Below are 20,426 nucleotides of genomic sequence, written 5' to 3'. Positions count from 1 at the left end.
GAACGTAGACCTCATATTCACCAGAATCCGCAAGTATTCCTGAACAACCTCTGAAAGTTTATCTGTGAGGTTGTGGTTCATATATATACATAGATACAGAGAGAGAGAGAGAGAGAGAGAGAGAGAGAGAGAGAGAGAGAGAGAGAGAGACATAATAAGGGAGGGGATGGGAGAATGAGGAAGAGGTGGGCTGTAGAAAGAGTAGCCCACATGTGATAATTGTGGATAGAGTTTGAAGTCCATGCCATATCCTATATCTTCGAATAACCACAATTGCAGCATTCACTTCACCTATTTCTCAGTAAACTTTCTAAAATTACGTACTTTTTCTCTATGTATATGTTTACCTTATTATTACAACTGATGAAAGCACTCTTCTTGTTTCAGGTAATATGCCATCGTGCATCTGTATACACGTCACCTCTCCGTCACCATTGTTATGTGCGTATGCATTTACTCTTTTTCTTTATTTTAGTGAACACATATATCAACTGCAATATACACATTTACTTTCTCGTAAACTATAGTAACTGCAGCCTAAATATTTGTATAGATTTTAAAATAATAATATTATGCATAAAATAAATAATGGGTGATAATTATTCGACTATATAAAATTAAGTCATAACTTCTCAACGGTTTGTGTTAGGAAGTTGAAACTGCGCGATTGGCCGCGGGCCATGATACACTCCTGGAAATTGAAATAAGAACACCGTGAATTCATTGTCCCAGGAAGGGGAAACTTTATTGACATATTCCTGGGGTCAGATACATCACACGATCACACTGACAGAACCACAGGCACATAGACACAGGCAACAGAGCATGCACAATGTCGGCACTAGTACAGTGTATATCCACCTTTCGCAGCAATGCAGGCTGCTATTCTCCCATGGCGACAATCGTAGAGATGCTGGATGTAGTCCTGTGGAACGGCTTGCCATGCCATTTCCACCTGGCGCCTCAGTTGGACCAGCGTTCGTGCTGGACGTGCAGACCGCGTGAGACGACGCTTCATCCAGTCCCAAACATGCTCAATGGGGGACAGATCCGGAGATCTTGCTGGCCAGGGTAGTTGACTTACACCTTCTAGAGCACGTTGGGTGGCACGGGATACATGAGGACGTGCATTGTCCTGTTGGAACAGCAAGTTCCCTTGCCGGTCTAGGAATGGTAGAACGATGGGTTCGATGACGGTTTGGATGTACCGTGCACAATTCGGTGTCCCCTCGACGATCACCAGTGGTGTACGGCCAGTGTAGGAGATCGCTGCCCACACCATGATGCCGGGTGTTGGCCCTGTGTGCCTCGGTCGTATTCAGTCCTGATTGTGGCGCTCACCTGCACGGCGCCAAACACGCATACGACCATCATTGGCACCAAGGCAGAAGCGACTCTCATCGCTGAAGACGACACGTCTCCATTCGTCCCTCCATTCACGCCTGTCGCGACACCACTGGAGGCGGGCTGCACGATGTTGGGGCGTGAGCGGAAGACGGCCTAACGGTGTGCGGGACCGTAGCCCAGCTTCATGGAGACGGTTGCGAATGGTCCTCGCCGATACCCCAGGAGCAACAGTGTCCCTAATTTGCTGGGAAGTGGCGGTGAGGTCCCCTACGGCACTGCGTAGGATCCTACGGTCTTGGCGTGCATCCGTGCGTCGCTGCGGTCCGGTCCCAGGACGACGGGCACGTGCACCTTCCGCCGACCACTGGCGACAACATCGATGTACTGTGGAGACCTCACGCCCCACGTGTTGAGCAATTCGGCGGTACGTCCACCCGGCCTCCCGCATGCCCACTATACGCCCTCGCTCCAAGTCCGTCAACTGCACATACGGTTCACGTTCACGTTGTCGCGGCATGCTACCAGTGTTAAAGATTGCGATGGAGCTCCGTATGCCACGGCAAACTGGCTGACACTGACGGCGGCGGTGCACAAATGCTGCGCAGCTAGCGCCATTCGACGGCCAACACCGCGGTTCCTGGTGTGTCCGCTGTGCCGTGTGTGTGATCATTGCTTGTACAGCCCTCTCGCAGTGTCCGGAACAAGTATGGTGGGTCTGACACACCGGTGTCAATGTGTTCTTTTATCCATTTCCAGGAGTGTAGGAATTAGTATGCGCATGCCCACGTGCCTTGCTATCGTCACTGTACAGCATGGCTGAGTGTATGGAGCTTGCGAAGACTTTTTTTTTTTTTTTTGTCGTCAGTCTTCTGACTGGTATGATGCGGCCAGCCACGAATTCCTCTCCTGTGCTAACCTCTTCATCTCAGAGTAGCACATGTAACCTACGCCCTCACCTACTTGCTGGATGTATTCAAATGTCCGTCTACCTCTACACTTTTTGCCCTCTACACCTCTCTCTAGCACAATGTAAGTCATTCCCTCATATCTTAGCAGATATCGACCTGTCACTCCTCTTTATTAGTGCTGTTCACATATTCATTTCCTCTCAGATTCTGCGCAGAACCAACTCATTACTTACCTTATCAGTTCACCTAATTTTCAACATTCATCTGTAGGATCACATCTCAAATGCTTAGATTCTCTTCTGTTCTTGGTTTTCCCACTGTCCATGTTTCACTACCATACAATGCTGCACTCCAGACGTACATTCCCAGAAATTTCTTCTTCAAATGAAGGTCGGTATTTGATGTTAGTAGATTTCTCTTGTCCATGAATGCCGTTCTTGCCATTTCTAATCTGCTGTTGATGTCCTCCTTGTTCCGTCCGTCACTGATTATTTTACTGACTAGGTAGCAGAATTCCGTAACTCCATCTCCTTCGCAACCATCGATCCTGATGTTAAGTTTCTCGCTGTTCTCATTTCTACAACTTCTCATTACCTCCGTCTTTCTTCGATTTACGCTCAATCCATACTCTGTACTCATTAGACCGTACATTCCATTCAGCAGATCATGTAATTCTTCTTCACTTTCACTGAGGACAGCAATGTTATCAGCGATTTTGTATCTTTGATATCACCTTGAATTTTATTTTCACTCGTGTACCTTTCTTCTATTTCATTCATTGCTTCCTCGATGTACAGATTGAACAGCAGGGGCGAAAGGCTACATGCTTGTCTTACACCCTTTTTTATACGAGCACTTCGTTCTTAGTCGTCCACTCTTATTATTCCCTCTTGGCTGTTGTACATATTGTATATGACCCGTCTCTCCCTATAATTTACGACTACTTTTTCAGAATTTCCAACGTCTTGCACAATATTACATTGTCGAACGCTTTTTCCAGTTCAACAAATCCTATGAACGTGTCTTGATTTTTTTTTAGTTCTACTTCCATTATTTACTGCAATTTCAGAATTGCCTCTCTCCTGCGTTTACCTCTATTCAAGTCAAACTGATTGTCATCTAGCGCATTCTCAGCCCCTTTTCCAGTCTTCTGTATATTATTCTTGCAGGCAACTTGGACGCATGAGTTGCTAAACTGATTATGCGATGTTCTTCGCACTTGTCAGCTTTTGCCGTCTTCGGAATTGTGAGGATGATGCTTTTTCGAAAGTTAGATGGTAAGTCGCCAGATTCATACATTCTACAAACCAACGTGAACAGTCGTTTTGTTGCCACTTCCTCGTATGAGTTTAGGAGTTTTGATGGAATGTTGTCTATCCCTTATGCCTTATTTGATCTAAGTCCTCCAAAGCTTTTTTAAATTCTCATTCTAATACTGGATCCCCCATATCTTCTGATTTTACTCCTATTCATCTTGTACCACATGAGACAAATCTCACCCCTTATAAAGGCTCTCAATGAATTCTTTCCACCTATCCTCTGCCTCCTTTGCATTTAACAGCGGAATTCTCGTTGCACTCTTAATGTTATCACTCTTGCTTTTAATGTCACCGAAGGTTGTTTTGATTTTCCCATACGATGAGTCTGTCCTGCCACAATCACTTCTTTTTCGATGTATTCATATTTTCCCTGCAAACATTTCCCTGCACTCCCTATTTACTTCATTCCTCAGCGACTTGTATTTCTGTATTCCTGAGTTTCCCGGAACTTCCACCTTTCTTCGATCAACTAAAGTATTTCTTCTGTTATCCATGGTTTCTTCACACATACCTTCTTTGTAACTATGTTTTCCTTCCCAACCTCTGAGATGGCCCATTTTAGAGATGCCCATTCCTCTTCAACTGTACTGCCTACTGAGCTATTCCTTATTGCAGAATCTACAGCGTTAGAGACTTCAACTGTGTATCGTCATTCCTTAGTATTCTGTATCCCATTTCTTTCCGTATTGATTCTTCCTGACTAATGTCTTAAACTTCAGCCTAGTCTTCAGCATTACTATATTCTGATCGGAATCTATATCTGCTCCTGGGTACAGCTTAAAATCCAGTATCTGATTTCGGAATCCCTGTCTGACCATTATGTAATCCAAATGGAATCTTCCCCTATCACCCGGCCTTTTTCAAGTATACTTCCTCCTCTTGTGACTCCTGAACAGAGTATTCACTGTTACTAGCTGAAACTTCTTACAGAACTAAATTAGCCTTTCACCTCTCTCATTCCTTGTCCGAAGCCTATATTCTCCTGTAACATTCCCTTGTACTCCTTCTCCTACAACTACATTCCAGTCTCCCATGTCTATTACAATTTCAGATCTCTTTACATACTGTATTACCCTTTCAATATTATCTCACACTTTCTCTATCTCATTTTCAGCTTGCGACGTCTGCATGTATACCTGAACTATCGTTGTAGGTGTTGGTTTGCTGTCGATTCTGATAAGATTAATTCTTTTACTGAACTGTTCACAGTAACACACTCTATGCCATACCTTCATATTCATAACGAATCCTACTCCCTTTATACCATTTTCTACTGCTGTTGATATAACCCTACACTCATCTGACCAGAAATTCTTGTCTTCTTTCCACTTCACTTCACTGACCCCTACTATATCTAGATTGAGCCTTTGCATCTCCCTTTCAGATTTTCTAGTTTGCCTACCACGTTCACGTTTGTGATATTCCACGCCCCGACTCGTAAAACGGTCTCCTTTCGTTGATTATTCAGTCATTTCCTCATGGTAATCTCCCCCTTCGCAGTACTTTCCCGGAGGGGAGCAATAAGAGCCCAACTGCGTCTCAGTGGAAGTTTGCGACCGAGTTCAAGCTGCAAACAACCGGTCCAAGTGTACTAAGAATCAAGAACTAGACTCGCAAGTTCGAGAGAATGGGTAGTATTCCTGAAGACAGTTCTGATGATGTCGGTCGTCCAAAAATGGTAAAAACACGTCCAAACATCGAGAAGACACGCGCTATGTTCTAACCAGCACCAGGAAATCGATCAGACGAGCTGCACAGTAAGTGGGAATCAATCAGGAGGAACTGCGAAAAATTGTTATTGAAGACCTGCATCTCTCCCAACACAAAATTCATACCCATCAGATAGTAAGCCCCAAGTCCATTTAACAGCGGTTGTGTTTCACCAGTACTACTATCCACTGAATTGATGAACGGGACTTTGACGTCAATATGGTTTGGTTTATCGACGAAACCCACTTCGTTTGGACGGGTTTGTCAATAAGGGTAACCGGCGCATTTGGGGGTCCGAGAATCCTCATTTCGCGATCGAGATGACTCTTCTTTCTCAACGGGTGACTGTGTGATTTGCAGTGTCCAGTCACAAATAATCGGTGCTATATTCCTTGACGGCTCTGTAACTACCGAACGGTATGTGAAGGTTTTAGGAGATGATTTCATCCCCACTATCCAAAGGACCCTGAATTCGACAAGATGTGGTTCATGCAAGACGGAACTCGATTCCACTGAAGCAGAAAGTGTTTGAAGCCTGGATGAGCACTTTTGGGACAGTATTCTGACCTTGGGGTACTCAGAGGCCACCGGCAAGGGCCTCGATTGACCACCATGTCCTCCGGATCTGACCACATGCGACACACCTTTGTGGGGCTGTATTAAAGATAACGCGTGCAGCAATAAGCCCAAAACCATTTCCGAGATGAAAACAGCCGCTGAGAAGGTCATCGACAGCATCGATGTTCCGACATTTCAGAACGTCATGCAGAGTTTTATTATTCGTCGTTACAACTTAAATCCGAATATCTGTAGTGACGCTTACATGTTGAATAAAGTATGTGCACGCTGTAGTTTGTAGATAATTTACGTTTTTTTTTCATATAGTTCAATAATTGTCACCCTGTATGACGACGAGTTACTGACAGCTATTGCATTAAAATCAATTATGTTACAGTATGGGACATCGTAATAACCAGTTCTGATTAGCGTATTGCATTCCACTGCACTAATCTCTCCATAACTTTTCTTAATACTGACTAGTTATATGGCCGTTGTATAAATTTCAATTCTTTCATTAAAGTAAAATGAATAGCTTTTTAGCTAATGTATATTTGTTAATCGCATTGACTTCGTTGGCAACAGGTGAAAACTGTATTACAATGTGTAGGTATTTCTATAAGTTTGAACAGCATATCTCATTTCATGCAGTTCGCCTGTGGATATTCTTTGACTGATAGCATATAGAAACATTATTTTTCGCGATCCGTACAAAACAAAAGTCAGTACTACGTCGTGTTGCTCCGTATTTCCTATTAGTACAGTCTTTACCTTATTTTCGACTTTATTTCTGCGAATCTCCACACCCTTAGCAACTTACTGAAGCATATCCTAAGCTTAGTCATTTTAATATGCAGGGTACTTAAAAATTTTACAGCTCGGCACAAGTTTTCCGCAGTCGAAACTAGACACAATTATGAATTCACTTTCGGTCTGTGTTGCTCATGATGCTCTCCATTAGTTTGACGATTAGTGAAATAACTTACACAGTTAACGCAAATCCATAGAACTAAATTTTATATTTATTCATCCTTTCTTAGAAAAAACCTGTTTGCCTCTGTAGATTTTAGACATTTACGACAATGTTTTCTATTGTAATTCTTTGTATTCAAGATCACGAGTAAAAGGTATGGTACGTATGAATTTACTGTGGAGATATTATTATCACGATTTTGTTCTTGGGAGTTTAGGTGTGATGGTTATTTGAGGAAATTAAACGGAGTTCCGTCACTGAACGAAGAACAGTAATGCTTAATGAATTAACTGTAAAAAAGACAATTTCAATTGTTGAGTAATGATTATGGTAGCTTTCTCTATGTAACATAAGGTGAAACTAGAATGATTTCTTCATGAGTGATCTGCGTTGACTGAATAAACGACATGTTGACACGTATCTACTGTCGGTCGGGTATGGACTAACCCAGAAACCTGCATTTCATCCACAGCTCGACCAGCTGAAGCACGCGAGCACGACTCGCAGACACGTTTAAACTTGCCACTCAATTGTACATCGTCGGGCCTAAAAGCAGACACACACAAGTGAGCAACCGCAGATAATCTCTTATACTGAGAGAATGTGAGTATTACTTACACATTATTTTGTACCGGTTGAGAGAACGTACTCTCCACAAGTGCTAATTTTATAGTATATGAGCAGTGGCTACACCGTGTCTTAACGGTATGGAAATGAGCGTTTGGCGTCATTGGCCGGGAGGCCCCTCGCGGGGCAGGTCCGGCCGCCATATCGCAGGTCTTATTACATTCGGCGCCACATTGGGCGACCTGCACGCCGGATGGGGATGAAATGATGATGAACACAACACAACACACAGTCCCTGAGCGGAGAAAATCTCCGACCCAGCCGGGAATCGAACCCGGGCCCAGAGGACGGCAATCCGTCACGCTGACCACTCAGCTACTGGGGCTGTCTTAACGGTGAAGAGAACACATACTCCTACTTCCTGCGGATTCGGTATGAGTGGAAAGGAGACAGTGATAAGTTAAAATATGTAGTTGGTGAAGTGAATAGCACTCGGCTGGCACACTGGGTAGCGCACTGTCAGCAAGAGGAAATTCCAAGAGATACTCAGGCACACAGTTAACGCTTTCTACCATAAATATCCAAACTTCCTGATACGTCCTTATTTAATAAACAGTCATGAAATCGATACATCAACGAAACCGTGCGGAGTGAATAAAATTAAACATGAATTGCTTCAGTGCATGGTACACAAATGGGGAGTCATTTCGCGACGCTTAGTTTCTGCTTTTCGCTTACAGCCTTTCGTTGAGTTTTCTACTTACTAATGTAATGTATGGCGTCACAAAATTCATCATGTTTATTGTAAATCAGGAAGTTTCGCACGAATTAATTCAGAAGGCAACACCAACAACTAACAAAAAGTATCCCTGCATTTTAAAATTGCCTGATACGAGTAGCCTCATATCATTTTCGCTCTGCATCCTGGTGGGAGAAGAGTTTGTATTAATTCGTTTTATTTATGGCTGCTGTGCCAAAAATTGTTTAATACAGGTCCGCACTGACCTCTGCCCCGGCGGTAGCAGACGATCCGAGGACGAGTGGCGCTAATTAAATTTCCAGCCAGGATAAAGGCTTTCTATATTAAAACCGTCTTCGTAATGTAGATTAATTCGTAACAGCTGTGCCGCTTGGCTGTTTACCTCACCACCTCTCTTCTCCCAGCTCCTCCCCCTTCCCGCCGACACCCCCACCACAACTGCAGCTCACCCCCTAACCCTCCCTGCCCTGTCGCCAACGCCTTGATCGCTCGGCCGCTCAAATAAGATGCAAATTAAAAACGACCACTTCCTCTGACACGTAGTGAGCCGCCTACGAAGATACTGCTACAGCGTTTGCTAGAACGTTTGGACGACAAAGAGCGGCTACTCAGACTTTCGTATTTCTCTTCCCGTAATGCTGAGTAGAATACACACATTACACAAGCTTCTAAAGCGTGATGGTGATCAACTTGTCATTAAAGAAGTTTGTCAATCAACTGTGGTATAGCCACAGACAAGTAAAAAACTTGAAATAATCATTCAGTTGGGGCACCTTTCACTGTGCTTTATATTAAGAAAGAGCAATGAAACCTTGAAACCTAAGGCTAGCGACCGAGTACAGCCAATGATATTTTCGAAAGCAATGCCTCTTCTTCTTCCTTAAATGAAATGACGCTTCCCAACTACAGTTTTTAACAACGTGAGCAAATGAGACCAACTCACCAATGCTTCCTGCATTTTATGAATTGGCATAAAAAAGGTACTTCTCAGTTTGTCAGTATATGTTTTTTTTTTTTTTCAGACGATGATCCTTCCTCAATAACTTGTTCATTTTCGCAACGTTACTGACACACAGGCAATCAAATTCATTCTGAAAAGAAAATCATTAAACATGTGGCCATGTGACATTTTCCTGGTAATGAAGGGGTATATTCATTATCGATATCTGGCCTCATATCACGAAAAACCGTAGTGAGGTACCGGTACATGTAACCTTTTTTATGAAGTGACAGGAGCTTGCAAGTGTCAAGAATTTTCACAACTACTTAATTACCAACATTTACTTTGTTAGTGTTACCTAAATCTTTCTGCTATATTCGGTGTTACGTTATTCACGCTTACATTTATTGTAACATAAATTAATCTATGAGACGATGTGCCAGAAATAAAGTAGTTTCATTTATCCCATTGCATCATACTAGGCATTTCCTTCTAATGCCTACCTTTCTTTAATTGTATTCTGACTGGTTTCTTGCGGCCCTTATCGAATTCTCTCCTGCGCTAGCCTCTTCATCTGAAATAGCACTTCCACCACACGTCCCCAGTTATTTGCTGGATGTGTTCCAATCTCTGCCCTCCCCCATAGTTTTCACTCTCTATAGTTATCTCTAGTGCCATAGAGGTTTTTCCCTGATGCCACAACACATATCCTGTCATCATGTCCCTCTTTTCTTGTCAGTGTTTTCCGTATGTACCTTTGTTTACCGATTCTGAGGAGAATATTCTCGTTCCTTACCTTACCAGCCCACCTAATTTTCAGCATTCTCATGCAGCACCACATCTCAAACTTTCTGTTTCTCCCAGAAATATCTTCCTGTTATTAAGGTGTATGTTTGATGAAAATACACTTTTTTTTCCCAATGACCTGCTTGCTAGTTCATGTCGGCTTTTTACGTCCCCCTCCTTCGTCCGTCATGCGTTTCTTTGCTTACAAGGTAGCAGTATTTCAACTCCGTCCACTTCGTGATTACTAGTTTTGATGTAAAGCTTATCGCTATTCTCATATCAGTTACTTCTCTTACTTCTACAGTATGTTCCCTTGTGTTTTATGATTTTAAGGTTACAACTGTTTCAATATATCTGTACTGTTCACTATGTTTCAGTTATGTCTAACAACGCTCATCAGCAATTTGCATCACTCTAAGCCTTCATTCTTATGGTACCACTGAGTTTTCAGTAATTCATGTAAACTTCTCCTTTCTAGGTTTCAGCCTATGGAGGATGGTAATACTTCTTTGTTTCGAGTCTAAAAGTTACGTTTTCAAAAGGAGAATGTATGTGACTGTATATTCTGTGAGTGCTTCGAACGCATAATGCGGAATTTTTCACAGTTAGAATAATTCTTTTCATCAGCACTTGGAATTATTCATCATTAAATGAATTGACACGACACGCACACATATTAATTAAGTTAAAAATAACTAACGAAGTAGGTGCCCTTAATTATCTATACGTCGTGCCCAAGCCGCAAAGAAAGATGCGCGGACATATCTAGCAGTGCACATGCAGCACCAAATCGCAAATCACCAATGAAGACCCATCCTTTTTAAATTCCATCTGTTGAATACGTTCGTCGTAAAGTAGAGCGAGGAAAAAGCTACCAGCAATGGTGGCATCATATGTAAAACGGCATACATATTCCATCTGTTAACGTTCAACACATAGGAAAGGAGGAAAATCCAAATTTATGTTCTTTGAGTCGCAAAGAAATTAGCAAAAGGATTGTCAATCATGTGGTCTACGATGCTACTTGTATGGTTACTGATGGCGGGCAAGCCCTGTTTTTTTAATTCTTCGCGAAAGGACAGCCTCAAGAGGGGTCACAGTACAGCCAGCAGCAGAGGTGGTGCAGTGATGATGACTCTGGATCCGAATTTAAAAAAAATTGATTGATCTCCTTGAGCTTCCCTGAATTACCTCAGAGAAAAGCCCATTTCGTTACTTTTAGAAGGCTATCCCCGATAATTTCACACGTTTCCTGGCAAATCGATTGATGATAAATTTGTTATGTTGCCTTCAAGTCGCGCCAATAAAAGGCTCTAAGTGCAGATCTGACGGAAGTGCGGTGTCATATAACACTACTTAAAACGTGGTTTGGTCAAATAAAGCTGCATTCAGATATATACTTCTCAATGTACACTGTTAAACAGCACGTTGTGTCCTTTTACCTCCGGCTGATAAAGCTGAATATGAAATTAGATTGTTTCCAGAGACCTCGTTTTCGATGAAATATTAAACCTTAAAACTGGTCCCTAAACGTGCAAAAATTAGCTGTTATACGTGTTATTTTATTCAGAGCAATGAACAGTATATTACATACTTTTTGTTAATAATATGTTATGTAGGTGTAGTTGACAACAAATATTAAAAATTCAACCACCCTCGTTAAGATTAAAGTTTCATCGACAGAAACTATCAGCGATCGGATGTCTTAGCATAGGTAGCACTGAGTATTTATGGCTGAGTAACTTGCACAAGCCTTCCTCCTTAATCAGTCTTTATTAGTGAAAATCGTGCCAAAATCGTACCAGTACTTCCTGAGATTACCCTTCACACACGAACAGGAACACGCACAGTGGCACTTCGACTTAGTGGTAAGTAAACATGACATTTAACTACACAACGCCCTCTGAGCTTGGACAGAACATTTCATTATGAAAAGGAAGGGAAACACTACAGAGCCACAGCGTTTACAGTCAAGCGCCTGTCACTTTAAAAATACTCCTGCAGTAAATGAAAGCCAAAGATATTGCGTAGCGACATACTTGATAAAGTTTTCGGAGAAATTCGCTGCATGGAAAGAGCACAGGACTTGTCCTTGATTGGAGTAGTCGCTCGTTCTTTAATACCTGTAAAGTCAGCTGGTCGTAATGTTAACGCTCCTTGAAAAGGAGTGAAGTAGAATTTTTTATGGATACAGAGTTTCGTTAACACTTGCACGTAAAGAAGTACGCTTTACAGGAAAATTTCTTAAATGCTGATGCACATTGAAGGAATTTCGGTTTGCTATAAATTTTAACGAAAATCTCACTTTACTACTTATCGCGCAAAACACTGTAACCACAATTTGTTATTGTACAGCTTTCTAAGGCAGTGGCGGGATGCATCTTCGCGATATATTTTTTATTTTATTTATTTACTTAACCTGATCAGATTAGGGCCATCAGGCCCTCTCTTACATCGGACCAGTGTTCCACACATGCAGCATTTCACACATCAGCGTTACATCATGAACATAGTTTAAATGAGAAAATTAGCTTACTCTAGTGACAATATGAATAAAGAGTAGTGACTAAGACCTAATAAAGTAAATGCGGAAATATTTTTACAACAGTTGCTATAAATACAAATTATGATAAACGCAATAATAATAACAGTAACACAAAAAATCAAATAATAATGATAAACATGACTAAGACCTAATAAAGTAAATGCTGGCAGTATTTTTACATCAGGTGCTGTACATACAGATTATGGTGAAAACAATAATAATAACAGTAAAAAAAATCAAATAATAATGACAAACATGAGAAAGATTGGCAATAGTAATGAAGGTTTGTGCAGATGTACATTAATATCTTGGTGTGTAAATTAGATGTTTACTACTATAGCGAGTTTTGGGTAAGGGAGGTTTAAGGAGGGGGTAAGAGGGAACTAATGAGGTGAAGTGCACTCATGTACAGAGGAAGGCATTACTGTTGCTTAAGTAGATACGTCATTAACTGTTTTTTGAAGCCGGTCATGTTTTTAAGTTCTCTAACATAACGAGGGAGGTTATTCCAGAGTCGGGTTCCCGCTACTGTAAAGGACTTGGAGAAGGTGACCGAGCGTTGCAGTGGAACGGAGAGGATTTTATTATGATGGGAACGTGTGTTTCTGTCATGTTGTTCCGACATGAGTGTTAAGGACGAGGAGAGATATGAGGGACAGTGTACATTTATAAGGCAGTAGATGAGACAGAGTGTATGGAAATCTCTGCGTTTGTCTGCACGCGGCCAGGACAATTTTGCTTATGCTGGTGAAATGTGATCAAAAAGTCGAACGTCACAGATATATCGGACGCAGGCATTCGTGACCAGTTCTAGACGTCGGGAATTTTCCTGAGAGAGGCCTTGTTGGATAATATCACTGTAGTCAATGATTGGGAGTATAAGCGTTTGTACTAATTTCTTTTTCAGATCAAAAGGGAAGAGTTTTTTATATTTTTGTAGGACATGAAGGAATGCTGATGCTTTTTTGCACACTGCAGTTACGTGCTCTGTCTAATTTAGATTTTCATCTATTATTACTCCCAAACTCTTTGCTGAGGGCTGAGGGTTGACCATTTCTCTTGGACAGTATGTATATGAATATGAGCACAGTATAATGTAGCAAACCCTCGAATGTATCTTAATACACGGACAATGGAATTGCAGTTGCCTTTTCCAAAGTAATTGCTTCATCGCATGAATGGCTATGATGCGCAGTAGCCTTCATATTTTTAAATAATATCCTTAACTTTCTTTTAAAAGTATTTGTTTCTTTACTAGATTTATGGATTTAAAAGATGCTGTTTAGTTTTAAGCGATCAGTATTGTCACTTTTGCCACCTCTCATGGATATTACAGGGTAGGCTGGGGTAAAGGTGAGCGCTTAATACTTTGTTTTCCCCTTCTAATTTTCTGGTTAAATGAGAATGGAAATTGTAGAAAATGCACCTAGGGTCATACTTTTCCCGATATCATAGGTTCAAGTTTGCTTGTATAATGCGTTATAGTTATATTTATTGAAATGTTACGATTGAAAGAATTGGATCTTTGCCCGAGGCCTGAGGTAAACATTCTGTTGTTATGGGCAAAAAAAAAAAAAAAAAAAATGTGGTTCTCATGGCTTTGAGCACTATGGGATTTAACTTCCAATGTCATCAGTCCCCTAGGACTTAGAACTACTTAAACCTAACTAACCTAAGGAAATCGCACACATCCATGCCCGAGGCAGGATTCGAACCTGCGACCGTAGCGGTCATGTGGTTCCAGGCTGTAACACCTAGAACCGCTCGGCCACTCCGACCGGCAGGGGGGGGGCAAAGCTGCCGTTATTAACTTATGTAATCTATTATCGTATCAGAGTCATCATCATCGTCGTCATTACAATCATCATCATCAATGTCTCCATCATAGTTGTCGATTTAAACACCGAAACATGACACTAACATACCACTAATTTAAATAAAAACGTTTTAACACAAGGAAACACATTGTACTATTGCACTAGCCTGCCTGGTATCAGATGATTGAAATTTAATATGCGTTTCAACGTTATTTCTTATTCTGATTCCAGAACTGTTCTTAGTCTTTTGTCTAACACGTACAGTTTTTCCCATATCAAAGTGGGTGCGTTTTGGGGACTTGTATTGTGAAATTTCACTCTACAGATTTGCAAGCTGTTGTGTTGGCACAACTGGGCCAGCTGTTTCTTTTGTTGTTGCTTGCAAGTTAAATGAATGCACTAGCATTTCTTGCAGAGCAGTCATTGGTGTGTTTTCTCGTGGGACGGCATTTTTATGTATAACTTTCCCTGACAGATGTTATTATTTTAATTTTAGGTATGTGGAATACCTCTTCTATGTGTGATAACGTCGACTCGCAAATGTATGAACAGTCCTTATATTTTCTGTTACACTTGTGGAAACTTCAAAGGGCTTCAGCAACGAACGAACATAACAGACTTAGCTTATTATGCTTATTTTAAAGTTAAACTTGGTGACCAGGACTAGGCATGGGGGTCACAGAAAGTCTTCGTTATTGTGTTGAGAGATTGAGATAAGGACTAAGGGAAAGAAATCATTGATGCCATTTGCAATTCCTATATTTTGGATGGAGCCGGAAGACCACCTTAAATACTGCTATTTCTGTTGAGAGAAAGTTCCGGGATGCAGTGCGAAATATAAGAAACACATCGTGTAGCCAAATATTCGTATTGCCATTAGGTCCGTTCCACATGGAGAGTACCTGCCTGCCCCTCTCCCTCCATCTCATTTTGAGAACATGGTACCCAATGGTTCTGAAAGTGATTGCCGAAGGTGATACTGGTAGTAACGACGACTAAAAACCTCCACATGACCTAACGTCACACATGTAGTGAGAGATCTGAATTTGCCTGAGGAATCTGCCTTATTACTAGGGTCTCGGCTAAGAAACAAGAATCTTCTTGCAACAGAAACAAAGTTTTCATGGTAGACACACAGATAAAAAGAACTAGTTCCTCTATGCACACATAAGAATCCTTTAGTGTACTGCAATAATGTTAACAAATTAATGCAATTCTATGGAACTGAACATGATTCTAATCAGTGGAGAGGTTTAATAGACCCATTAAAGAGGAGCGTCAAGGGTGTCTTACTTAGGAATATTTAAGGATCCCTTCCTGCGGCTCATTCAGTTCTAATGAAGAGACATTGGAGAACCTTAAGCCACTGTTAAGAAGTGTTAAATGTGAGGAATATGGGTGGTTTATCTGCAGTGATTGCAAAGTTATAGGACTGCTATTAGGATAACAGGCGGGATATACGAAAATGCTTGCGTTTTATGTCAGTGGGACAGCCGAATGGCTCTGAGCACTATGGGATTTAACTGCTGAGGTTATCAGTCCCCTAGAACTTAGAACTACTTACACCTAACTAACCTAAGGACAGCACACACATCCATCCCGGAGGCAGGATTCGAACCTGCGACCATAGCGGTCTCGCGGTTCCAGACTGAAGCGCCTAGAACTGCTCGACCACAGAGGCCGGCTGGGACAGCCGAGCGAAATAGAGGCACTGGAGTAAGAGAGATTGGCCAGAGCGCAGGCATTTCTCTTCTAGAACTAAAAATATCCTGCACAGACCGCTTGCGGATCCCAAGAAAGTTTTGCCTCCACTGCTAAGTATCAAATTAAGTATGATGAAGCAGTTTCTAAAGGCACTAACACAAGATTGGGCCCACTTAAAGTAACTTTTAATGAAATTCCCCTTCATCACACGAGAAATGGTAACCGCTGGAATTTTTGTTGGTCCTCAAATTCTTAAATTGATGAGGGATGAAGAATTTGAGCAGACAATGAACGAGAGAGAAAAGAATGCAAGGACTTCGTTCAGATCTGTCACTGAAAATTTTCTAGGAAATAAGAAAGATCCAAATTACAAAAATACTGTTGAAACCATGTCAGAAAACTTCCAGAAGAAAGGCTGATCAATGTTAAGCTTCACTTTCTGCACTCCCATATCGAGTATTTTCGGGAAAATCTGGGGCATTACAATGAAGAGCAAGGTGAACGCTTCCACCAGCACATTAAGGAGACGGAGAAAAGATAGCAGGGAATGTGGAATGAAAATATTATGGCTGACTACCGTTGGCTGTCAAAGAGGGATGGTAAAGGTGAAGAAGACGGCGGCTATGCTAGGAAGTCAAGAAAGAGAGAATTTTAAAATTAATGGACATCTATCTTTGGAACATTGTTAGATCAAATAGAAATTTGTAAGTACTCTTCCTTTTGAATATCTTAATAGCGTTTTTTGGAAAAAAAACTGTCCATTTCGTAACATGTTTGTTTGAATAAATTAGTTCAATTCTCTGAAATGTAACTTCTAATTTTGTGTAAAAACCTGACGTGATGGAACAAAACGGAAGTCATTTCTTGAACCAGCATTACCAAATGATTCATAAACAACTAATGGTGACAAATCAACTAAGAAAATTTCAAAAATGCAGATTAGTGTTATTATTTGGCCTTTTCCTGGCATACTTTTTCTACAGTTTTCCTGGTACACTGTGTGTTTTTGTTTCGTCGCCATTATAGAATCTTTGGTGCGGAAAGTTATACACCGCTCTACAGAAGTCTGGAATACTATAGTAAAATGTAGTCTATGATACTAGAGGTCTCATTTACGTAGGCACTTCATACGTTTTTCCGTTAGATCCCAGCCGGCCGGGTGGCCGTGCGGTTCTAAGCGCGTCAGTTTGGAACCGCGTCACCGCTACGGTCGCAGGTTCGAATCCTGCCTTGGGCATGGATGTGTGTGATGTCCTTAGGTTAGTTAGGTTTAAGTAGTTCTAAGTTCTAGGGGACTGATGACCTCAGTAGTTAAGTCCCATAGCGCTCAGAGCCATTTGAACCATTTGAACCAGTTAGATCCCATATACTGGACGGTGTTTACAACTGGAAAGCTTTGTGGCCGTTTTCCAGTCATGTTAACATATAGCTGCCACAGCGGGACCACAGCTCCATTCAGTTTGTATTCAGCACTGCAGCAACATGTCACGTAGAGGCTTACAACACTCTGACAGAATAAGGATAGTGGCATTACTTTCATCATCTCATACAGAGCAAGTTCGATTACATGTCACTCTATGTTTTGTGTTTATGGTGTGTAGAAGGTACAGAGAGACGGGACATGAGAGCGATAGACCTCGTAGTGGTCGTTCTCTTATTATAACAACAATGCAGGATCGTATCCTCCAGCTGTCGGCTCGCTGGCGCCCAATATCAGCTGCCAGAAATATTGAAAACGACTTCTCCTGGGCAACAGGGATTTGTATCTCATTTCAAACATTGCCTAGAAGATTGCGTCAGAGTGGTCCTCATGCCAGAAGATCAATGAGATGTTTTGCACTGTACCAACGAGATCGACGCACTCCAAGGACCCGTGCTGTTGCACATAAACATCGGACCATAGCAGAATGGAGTAATGTCATGTTTGCTGGAGAGATAATGATTGGTTTGCGACCAGACACTAGGAGTGTTAGGGTGTGGGGAAGCGCTGGACGACGCCACGAACGCCGCTACGTTTGCAGGTGGAAATGTAATGTTCTGGCAGACAATAATGATGGGAAGTGTGGGCCCATCTAATTCCGATCTAGGGCAACTTGAATGGTCCCCAACCTCCAAGAGGGTCCTGCAAATGACTGTAAAGCCCTACAGAGCTCAAGTCGGTGACAACTTCCTCCAAGCTGATGACAGTGCAAGACCACACCTTCCTCTTGCACTGTGTTGATACCTTCAACCTGTATTATCAACCGAATGTGTTGGCTAGCACAGTCCCCAGACATAAATGTAACTGAGCGTGCGTGGATGGAACCTGTTGAAGGTGGCCATTGCACTGCGTACAGATCCACCCGACAATCTTCAGGCCTCGACTGAAGCTGCCATTGAGGATCCCAAGATAAACTTGATGGTCTTAATCCGAGCATGCCTCGCAGTGTGGAAAAACTCATCCGTGTGCGGGGATGACTAACGACTGACAATCACCATGAGATAATGGTTTTCACTGTTTTTATTTTCAAGATAATTATACTCTTAGGAGAGCGCCTGCTTTGCTCTGTAACGACTTTTTGTAACCAACCAAAATCGTTCTTGTTTTCAGAAGAAATTATATTTATTTTTTTAGTAAGGTACTATACAAAACTTAATAGGTATACTATACTAAGTCATTGTAGTAAACTCTGTGATATTACAAACTATTGTTGAGGTGTGTATTTTCCGGCCGGAGTGGCCGTGCGGTTCTAGGCGTTACAGTCTTGAGACGAGCGACCGCTGCGGTCGCAGGTTCAAATCCTGCCTCGGGCATGGATGAGTGTGCTGTGCTTAGGTTAGTTAGGTTTGATTAGTTCTAAGTACTAGGCGACTGATGACCTCAGAAGTTAAGTCGCATAGTGCTCAGAGCCATTTCAAACATTTTTGGAGGTGTGTATTTAGATTTCAAAGTTACCAAACTGCTAAAAAAAAGGTTCCCTTTCTGCTCTATTGAAACCCATTATATTCCTGATAGTGATTTCTTCCGGTTTTCCCAAACTTAAATCATGACCAGCTGTGAGTGAACGAGCCCAGACTTCCTCTTCCACCTGGATTTCTTTATTAAACGGGTCGGAAAACCGATATGCCAAAAGTTGAAAGCTTTTAAACCGGAGGCAATAGAACGTAGAGATTAGACTGATACAGTGATCCGTCAATTCAGTCTCCTCTCATAAGACTTTGTAATGCCCCAATCACCGAACTCCATGAGCCGCTTTAAGTATTTAACGTAATGTGGAGCCTTTTAGCTGCAATACTAATGCTACTTCAACTTTCTATTACCTTTTTAGCCTCATCTAATGTCGTCTTCATCATCATCATTCATCCCGATTACGGTCGGAGGAAGGCAATGGCAAACCACCTCCACTAGGACCTTGCCTAGTAAGGCGGCGCGGGTCTCCCGCGTCGTTCCCTACGCTCCGTAAAGAGGTATCGGGCTTCACCATCATCATTGTTTTACAAGTATACGGCGTGGAGGACGTTTTTCTTCTGTAGTTTCTGTAACATGAAGTTGAACAAGTATTGAGACTTAATCATTCGACGCGAAATGGTGAGCTAAATTAAGGTCCATTAAATATGTTAAAGAAATCTACGTGTTGATATTAAAACCGAAGAAAGAAAAGGCAAACGTTTTGGGGCGATGGCACGCAGGATCTACGCCCCATGGTGCTTATTTCTGGATTTCTGAACTTCTTATATCAGCGGTCATATATGACAATTTGTTAAACTAAAAACCAAGCTTTAAGACTCATCTGATTTGATCCATTATAAATGGTTTTTGAAAGCCTGCGCCTGTAGATACAATGGGTTTGATTATAAATAAATAAATCTTCTGCTACCAGTCACGATTTTCTTTATTTTTCTATTCGCACGACGCGTTTCGAGAAATAATTCCCATTTTCAAGTGCGTTTTTTTTATGTGTGTTAAGCCATTTCTTTTGATGTTGTCAGTGTGTGTGAGTCTGCTTCATTTTGTTGACTTTTACTGTAATACATTAGAAACGCGATTATTAGTTGGGTATCAATTCTTTCTGTGAGGTTAGTGCCTAAAGTTTGAGAACAATTTGTACTTACAGTTGAAAACTGTAAGTACAAATTGTTCTCAAACTTTAGCCACTGTAAGTACAAATTGTTCTCAAACTTTAGCCACTAACCTCACAGAAAGTATTGATACCCACACCATATAAATACTTTGAGAAACAACTTCCTGACATTTAAATCTATGCTCGTTGTTAATAAATGTCTCTTCTTCAGAAACGCTTTCCTTGCCATTGCAAATCTACATTTTGTATCCTCTCCACTTCGACCATCATCAGTTATTTTGCTCCCCAAATAGCAAAACTCCTTTACTACTCATTTCCTAATCTAATTCCCTCAGCATCACCCGACTTAATTCGACTACATTCCATTATCCTCGTTTTGCTTTTGTTGATGTTCATCTTATATCCTCCTTTCAAGGCACTGTCCATTCCGT

General features: G+C 41.6%; 1 protein-coding gene across 1 annotated transcript in view; it reads left to right on the top strand.

Moving 5' to 3' along the window:
• Positions 1-391: 391 nt before the first annotated feature.
• Positions 392-20,426, top strand: part of LOC126474434 (beta-alanine transporter-like) — a gene marked incomplete at its 5' end in the record, with an annotated part of 833,602 nt that continues 813,567 nt past the window's right edge. The window contains one exon of the mRNA XM_050101905.1: positions 392-441. Coding sequence (XP_049957862.1) covers positions 392-441 — 50 coding nt within the window. The remainder of the gene's footprint in view (positions 442-20,426) is intronic.

Source organism: Schistocerca serialis, chromosome 4 (assembly GCF_023864345.2).
Source record: "Schistocerca serialis cubense isolate TAMUIC-IGC-003099 chromosome 4, iqSchSeri2.2, whole genome shotgun sequence".
NCBI classification, from domain to species: domain Eukaryota; kingdom Metazoa; phylum Arthropoda; class Insecta; order Orthoptera; family Acrididae; genus Schistocerca; species Schistocerca serialis.
Note: the sequence above shows the minus strand (reverse complement) of the source record. Positions and strands in the feature narration are given on the sequence as shown.